This window comes from Lampetra planeri, chromosome 7, assembly GCF_965212315.1.
Source record: "Lampetra planeri chromosome 7, kcLamPlan1.2.h2, whole genome shotgun sequence".
Lineage (NCBI taxonomy): Eukaryota > Metazoa > Chordata > Hyperoartia > Petromyzontiformes > Petromyzontidae > Lampetra > Lampetra planeri.
Genome location: NC_136113.1, coordinates 16,467,720 through 16,475,833, shown reverse-complemented (window position 1 = coordinate 16,475,833; position 8,114 = coordinate 16,467,720). Strand labels below are relative to the sequence as shown.

The following is an 8,114-nucleotide window of genomic DNA, read 5'->3' as shown; positions in this document are numbered from 1 at the left end:
TTCCTCGAAGAAGACGGAGACTGATTCACTCGCTCACCCCACTCACCACTGGTTTAACCATCAACTGATTCACCCACCCCACTCACCACTGGTGTCACCATTCAATCGAATCAGAACATCAACAGGCCGATGTGCATCTCACCTCCTTCATGAATGGAACATGAAATAAAAAGCCACAGTGCAACTTATGACCACACAACCGTGGACCATATAACACTCATTATAATACACGCAGACACATCGAGATTCAATCAAGACGAACCACAGTGTGGACATGCAACCCAAGCAATGGACCAAATCGTAAACCTCTCTGCGGTCATCGCTCCTTCAACAGAGGACTTCTTTCGCACCGTACGTCGCCACCTCGACGCACACGAAGGGATGAGGCACCCTCAGAGCGATGGTTTATTCCGCGTGCCGCGACGCGGACTGCGTTCCGCTGCGATCCGCGCTCGCTCCGCAGACGCCACCCGTTGCCTTCGGGGAAGAAGCGAGAGCGAGCGGCGCCGGAACCTTTTTGTTTGCAGCCGCGCGCCGCTCTTCGTGTTTCCACCCGGACCCTTTTTATACCCCCCCGCCGCCCCGCCCCCTCTCCGGGCGACGCGCACGCGACGATTACATTACTTACACTCGATAAGCGCGGTGGCCCCCCCGCGCGCCTATCCGTTGTAGGGAATACAACTGCCTGTCGCGCATGACACGTGACCCCGGGAGCACGTGGATGCGGCGGGGTGAGCCCCCCCCCCCCATTGATTCTCTGCTGTTGTTACTCTGCGGTCTTCTCACAGCTGTGTCGCCGTGATCAAGTAGCGCTCATTGCTGATTGCTTTTCTTCTTTCCTAAGGTTCCCTAGCAGGCGTCTTCCTCTGCCGGCAGACCGCGGGGGGGAGGGTGGTGAGCGACTCGTCGTCCCACGTTGCGAGTTCAACGTTCCGGACCGAGGCCGACTCAGCTCATCATCATCGCCGTCCCACCGAGGTCGCTAAATAAAGAACCCAGTTTGTAGCAACGTTGACAAGCACCGTGTGTCCTTTTGCTCGTTTGGCCAACGCAGAGTTTCAAAGCTGACCGCGCTGCGGGCAGCAGAGGGCAGTGCAGCATGACGGGTTGGACTGCACTTCTGTGCTCGCACGGCTACGGTCACCGCCTTCCACCCGCACTGGCCAGCGTGGTGAAGTATGGTCAAATTACCCCCACGATCCGCGCCACGTGGCGAGGCTCTCGTCCAGCGGTGGCTGGCTCGACGAGAGGACCCTGCGTCGACTTGTGGGAATACTTGCCCCCGGCGTGTGAACGTGGAGTTTAGTCACGAGCAGTGGATCGACCAAAGGACTGCACATGTACTTAATGCAGTAAGGGGCCGTCCATAAATAACGTCACGCGATTTTTGACGATTTTTAACCCCCCCCCCCCTCGTCACACGGCGTCACAAAAAGTCAGACCCCCCTTCAAATGACGTCACAAAGCTCTGCCCCCCCCCCCAAAACCATATTTCCATTAAAAAAATAAAACATGCTTCAAATCACTTTAAACTATTGTCATAGTAATGCGTATTTAATGTGGCGCTGCACTCTGATGTATTAAAAAGGTGGCGTTGGAAAGCTGAAATTTAGCATAAAATTCAATTTAAAATATTCAACGTCTAACGAAAACTGCAGATGTTCAGAATATATTGAAATTATCTTATAATGATAAAATATTAAAAGTAATTACAACTATAAAAAATTCTTGAAACTTTGTAGTAGAACGAAGCAAAATGGAGAGTACAATTATAACAATCACATATTCATTTCACAGAATGAAAAGCCCTGGTAGAATCATTAGAATCAAAATGTTTAATAACAATCATTTAAAAAAAATTCTAAATGTATGCTTCTCCATTCTCCCATGGAGAAGCAAAATGCTACTTCATGTAATGTATAAAAGGTGACCTTAGTACATTTAAATAATAAAATAGTTAATAATGAAAATAAATCAAATTAGTGTTATAAAAATTCTATATTTATTTAAAGTTATGCATTTTGATGTGACGTCACATTTCTTAACCCCCCCCACCTCGTCACACATCACAAATGTCTGACCCCCCCCCCCCTCTAGGTGCGTGACGTCATTTATGGACGGCCCCTAATGTGTGTTTCATATTTTTTGTGGTGGTCTGAACTTGTGTTTGTTTTGAAGCGTCACAGAGGAAGCCATGAGCACTGTCCTGGCCTCGTGCCTGCTGCGCTGCCTGGGTTCCCTGCCGCCTGCGCGGGTTTTGGAGGAGCTGACGTGGGGCGCGGAGGAGCTGCCTCAACCCGAGCAGGTGGAGGCGCTCCTCCACGTGGTTCGAGCTCTCGCTCCCGAGCAAGAGAAGGAGCCGCCAGGACCCCACGGACAGACGACGGAGTCTGAGGGGCTCGATGGAGGTCAGGGCAGCCAGGGGCACGTCGCGAAACCGCGTGGTGAGGTGGACGCGGCCTGCCCCATCGTGGTCGATCCTGATCTGGCCTCAGCGGTGGACAAACTGGTCCTGTCCAGCTGCCTCCCGGCCTTGTGCAGGATTCAGACGGAAGACGCGTGGTGCTGGACGGAGCCGCTCCCTCAAGGCGACCGCGAGGTGGTGGCACGCCGGCAAACTCAGAAGCGCCTCCTGCACCTGCTGTGCCGCCTGCTCGCCCGCTGCCTACGACTCGGTGGCGACGCCTCCGGGGAGCTGGTCGTCGCACGCTGCCTCTCGGACATCCACGCGCACAACGATGAAAAGGCCAGCGGGTGGGCCCCTCGGGGGGACGCGGGCGTCCCGCTAGGTGGCTCGGGAGGAACGGCAGCGCACGGCGGCGGAGTCGACACCCTGGACGTGCACGTCGCTGTGGAGTTGCTCTGCTACGTCGTCCGCTCGCTCGGGCCCCGAGCTGTCTCCGGCGCGACGCTTCGTGTCGTCTCGCAGGCTCTGGCGGTGTCAGAAGAAGCTTTGGCCACCAGGGCCCTCAGCCGTTTGGTTCCAGCGCTGCTTGCCGCACAGAGAGACCGCGAGGCTGCGGCCGGCTTGCTGAGGACGCTGTGGGGCGACCTTGCGGAAAAGCGCCTGGACGACACCGCCCGCAGCCCCTCCTCCTCTGTGTCTCGGGCGCTGCTCTTCCTGTGCACGATGTCCGACTGCGTGCTGCCCACGAGCGATCCCCACGGCGAGCGGTCGGCGAAGGCGGCGCAGGGCGGCGGCGAGGATCGGGCGACGGCTCCTGACGCCAGGTCTCAGGGCCTCGTGGATTTGCGAACGTCGGCCGCCTTCTGGCGCACGCTGCAGGACGGGCTGCGGCACGCGATGCCGCTGAGTCGCAAGCGAGCGGTGTTCCTGCTCAAGCGCGCTGTGGACGTGAGCGAGAGCCTCTCGAGAGACGTGACGTGCTCCGACGACGACGATCGTGACGGTATGAACGTCCCCCAGATTGTTTTTTTTTGTTACCGGCTGCCGAATAAAGAAATAAAATATATCCCATTGCAGGCTGTATTTGCTGCTGAAATGTCAGTTCTCGGATGCTAAGCAGAAGTGAACCAGCATAGTGCATGGATAGTACATAGATAGGCGACCAAGAACAACAGGCGTTATTGGCTGTGGGACTACTTTTGTAGAATTTCCACAAATGGCTCAGGGCTGCAAAAAATCACATGATTATGCGTAATGCACCTACCGTAGCCATGCATCGAATTTACACGATTCAAGCTCACTATTTGATGCAAGAAACAATTGTTATTTTTTGCAGTGTCTTTGTCTTATTTTCTGTTCATTTGTACAGCATCCATTCACTTCAACATAACACGAGCTTATCGTTTGCATGTCTTTTGCACGTCTTTTGCACAGGTCGTAACTAATAATTGTTGTAAGCGCACGATCCCACGCGTACATTGTACATGCTGCTGCGCCTCTGCTGCTGTGGCAGGTGTTCCCGTGTTCTGGTGGTCGGTGGAGGCCGCGCCGGCCCTGCTTCCCGTGTGGGAGAGCTACATTCTCGTCTTGGAGACGCTGGAAGAGAACCAGGTGAGGGGCGGGGGGGGCGAGGTCGCACGGCGCTCGCGCCTGCTGACATTGAAGCTGCCGTGGCTCGGTGTGACGCCGGATGGCGGTTTGCCGGATCCTCGCGACTCATGGTTTTTTTGTTTGCGCAGCTGCACGTGGTGAAGCCGGTGCTGCCACGACTGCGCGCGCTGGTGGAGGCGACGGTGGCGCCTGGAGCAGGTGACCGGTGCAGCACGAGACACGGGGCACCGGTGGTCATCCATCACGTGATCCGTGACGCAGGGCTGTGTAAATCAATCGCGAATTATCTGTCATGTCTAATGAGAGATGTCATTGTTTGCATGACAGCTCTCATTAGACATGTAACTATTCACCTTAGTGCGATTGTATGAATTGTCAGGATTTGGGGTCACTGATTTATTCCAGAATGTTTTTCTATTTTCTTATTTTGAATATTCTTTCCCATTTGCTCTCTCATTTGCAGAGTTTTGTTTGCCCTATTAGCCTGAATGTTCAGCATGTGATGCAGCACGCCATTGCCAGACTTCTCACCTGCAGCTGTACATTAGACCATATTCCCACTGATTTTGTACAGTGTTTTGACATGCATGTAGACGCTATATAAGTCCAAATTGTAATTGTGTTAAAATGATTTGAAGCTTTCGTGACTGCAAGGAATCATATTCTTAGGTTTTTTCGGTAAAGTCACGTAGGTAAAACATCAAAATGAATGTTTTTATTTTATTTTCATTAATTTTGATGTTTTACCTACGTGACTTTACCGGAAAAAACCTAAGAATATGTGTTAAAATGTACATATATTTTGCATGACGTTCCAAGAATTAACTTCTTACACGTACGCTTTCATCCTGAACGTAAGAATCAATGGACGAACAGTTAACGTGCTCCTCCCTTAATAAGGACGCAGAAGGTGCATTTCATCGGTGTGGTAATCCCTGTATGGATGGTGATGATGATGGTGGTGATGTTATGAACGGTGTTTGGTGCAAAGGGCGACCGCGAGCGGCGCTCGCCTCGTCGTGGCTGTGCGTGGCGCTGGGCCGCGTGTTCGACAGCGAGAACAAGATGGTGCTGCGTGAGGGCGTCAAGCTGTGTCTCTCGCTGGACGTGACGCGACGACCCTCCCTGGGGCAGCCGTTTCTAGAGGTGCCGCCCCCCCCCCCCCCCCGCCTGGCCGCCCCATCACATTGTAGCGTTTTAACCCTGCATCTTGAGGATCGCGATACGTATGTATGTATGCATGTTGAACGTGTTTCGCACCGTACGTAGTCAACCGTGCTAATCGGAGGTGCGGGGGAAGGACAATAAACTAAACACAAGAAGTAATTCGAAATAAATGAGTTTTCAATATAGATTTAAAAGTGCATAGCCCCAGCGGCTAATCGGTAGGAAGAGCATTCCAGACGGCCGAAGAAGCGCATCTGAAAGCGTGCGATGTGGTGACCGTATTTGTGTGTGTGAGACCGTGCGCTGTGTCGTCATATTTCCACGCACCTGCCTTCGCTGTACGTGGGTGACCAGTGTGTGTTCATTAGTTTACTATATTGGTTTTCCTGTAAAGGAGATTGCAGTGCACTTCCATAAAAAAATACTTTGTTATTTTACTGGTGTGGACAATTGGCACGGTGATTTGCGCATTGCACTATGAACCCGAGTTTGATTTCTGGATTCTGCTAACATCAGTGACGAGTGATATCAGAGCCAGTTCTCAGCCACTTTCAGTGTGGTGAAGAGACCATTGTGGTGAAGTATGATCTACAACCCTTCATGACTGATACAGTGACAAAGGGATACAATTACATGCGGTGTATTTGTTATATTTTCTCTTTTTTTTCAGAAGACATTTTCTTTGTGTGTGGTGAAAAATGTTCGCATGAGGTACATTTTCCTGTTTTCTTGCAGTTTATTTGTGGCCCACTCATGGACGCTCTCTTGGACATCAACCTGTACCAGAGGTAGGCATCTGTCGTTTACGTGACACTGCAGTATAGTTCATAACTGTGACCAAGCTTCAAAATTCTTGCGAGTGAAAGCAACAATAATTCCCTTAACGTGAGTATTATCCTCTTTGTTTTAGCCTGTCCGTGTGGTTCGTTGCCACGGTGGTCTTGAGCCCTGTCTTGCGAGAAGTGTGAGCAATGAGCAGCGAATATAGTGCAGCGGTGTTGCTGCTCCCGGTGGCGTGCTGGGTGTTGAGGAGAGCATCGGCGAGGTTGGCAGTCGGCTCGCATGTCGCTAGGATCCCGGGTTCTAATCCATGCAGCCGCCTGCGATTAAAGACGCGTTTCTCAAAAGTACAGCTCCGAGAATTAAAAATATCGGTCAGTTTGCGATGCGACAAACTTTACTCTCAGTGGCAGAGTGGGTGGGAAAATGCTGCCCCCTTCAGTGTGGAGCAGGGGTCATTTTTAAGGGATCTCAGAGGAAGCTCTGTGATATTCGCTTCCATGGGCCATTCTCCAGAAGGAAGCGTTGCACTCTTTGTTTCACGACGCCAAGGACACAATCGGGATGAATTTGTAGGAAAAGATAAAAAAAATAAGAGCAAGATCATTGGCAAAGAACCACGAGCTACTGCCGGAGAAACTTGCGTGGTCTGCAAAAGGTGGTGGGTGGCGTATGTACATCTGTATGTTGAACTTCTTTCACACCGTACGTAGCCAACTGTGCTAATCGGAGTGTGACTCGTCTGGTGCCCTTCTGTGTTCCAGGTGTGCGGGGCAGCCCATCGGATCGTGTCCGGCCATCGGCTGTCTCCTGGAGACGTTTCTCCCTTCTTGTGCTGCTGCTTTGCCTGTCCAGAGGAGAGGTTTGGCGAGTTGTATTGGTCTTGCACTAATGTTCGTATTTATTGGCTAGCGATAGGAGATTCACGACAACCACGATTTGGTACTTGTCCCATGATGGGAGATGCACTGGAATACGGGGAATTTTTTAAGTTGACCGACAGGGGAACAGAGTGCTTGTGTTAAATGACAGTTGATATATTACAGTTTGCTTAAATGTCCCACATCTCATCAAGTTTGGAGTCAACTTTAGAAAATTGTGAGAAAAAAGCACTACTCAAAAACGAATCTGGATTTTTCCAACTAATACACAGTTCAATAACCTGGGTTTATTTTATTTCAACACTTCTTTTAAATTTTAGTTTTGTACAGTATCTTAACTTACATGGCTCGTCGCGGGCTATATGAATGACCCTGTGAAACGCTTCCGGGTGATCTTGCACGAGGAACGCTTCGTAGGAATTACTTCATCGTTATTGCCGCTTAGGTCACGGGCAACAGGATTGTCTAACGGGAGTCGGCCGCCGCTGATTGCTGCGCTTTCCAGGCGCGTTCCTGCTGCAGGCGCTGAGCGGGATCGTGCACCGCCACTGGAGCACCGTGCCCCTCCTCTTCCTGTCACGGGCCCTGGCCGCCGTCCCAGCGTGCCCCGCGTGGGGGCCCGAGGGCCTTCTCGTGCTCAGGTGAGGCCTGGCAACCGAGGCGCGATTTGCGGACGCTGCCATCTTGTGATGGGTCTAGCGCACTGGACTTGTGTGGAAGTATTCGCCGCTGGGGAGACAAAGGGCGTGGTGTTTGCCACCCGTCCACTCGTGTGCCATGCCGGCCTTCATAGGTGCTCGCCAACAGCATTTGCCCCCACGGTCTGTTTAGGCTATACGGAGGATCTTTGTCTTTGTAGGGAGGTGGTGCGCTGCGTTCTGACGACGCAGCAGGTGCTCCTGCGGGGCGCCGCTCAGTGCTTCCTGCTGCAGGCGGCCGTGCGCCTCACCGACTCGGTAATGCCCGCCACAAGTGACAAATATCGCACGGGAAAATGTATCTTAAACTAGCCGCCTGTGTCCACATCGTCCGCTGTGCACCCGGTCTTGTCACGTCGCGGGAGCTCAACCGGGCTGAGCTCGGCCGGTGCTTGGTTGGGTGCTCACCGTGCGCAGACAGGTTGCCATCGGGGTTCGTGGGGCTCATCCCAGGAGGGGGGTTAAGTCTAGTGGGATATTTGATTTTTCCTTTGCAAGGGGTGATTTGCACGAGGAGAAATAAACGCAGGAACTTATAGAAAACCCATGAGCCCAATTGCTGTACTGCCG

At 52.2% G+C, this 8,114-nt stretch overlaps 1 protein-coding gene across 3 annotated transcripts in view; it reads left to right on the top strand.

The window, feature by feature from the left end:
• The first annotated feature begins 630 nt into the window (after nt 1-630).
• Nucleotides 631-8,114, top strand: part of TARBP1 (tRNA guanosine 2 -O-methyltransferase TARBP1) — a 64,493-nt gene continuing 57,009 nt past the window's right edge. For all 3 annotated transcript variants that reach the window (XM_078596567.1, XM_078596566.1, XM_078596565.1), the window contains exons 1-10: nt 631-731; nt 845-978; nt 2,179-3,410; nt 3,921-4,018; nt 4,147-4,216; nt 5,010-5,164; nt 5,921-5,973; nt 6,730-6,827; nt 7,352-7,487; nt 7,706-7,802. In XM_078596567.1, the coding sequence (XP_078452693.1) occupies nt 2,195-3,410; nt 3,921-4,018; nt 4,147-4,216; nt 5,010-5,164; nt 5,921-5,973; nt 6,730-6,827; nt 7,352-7,487; nt 7,706-7,802 (1,923 nt within the window). In that variant the 5' untranslated portion in view covers nt 631-731; nt 845-978; nt 2,179-2,194. The remainder of the gene's footprint in view (nt 732-844; nt 979-2,178; nt 3,411-3,920; nt 4,019-4,146; nt 4,217-5,009; nt 5,165-5,920; nt 5,974-6,729; nt 6,828-7,351; nt 7,488-7,705; nt 7,803-8,114) is intronic.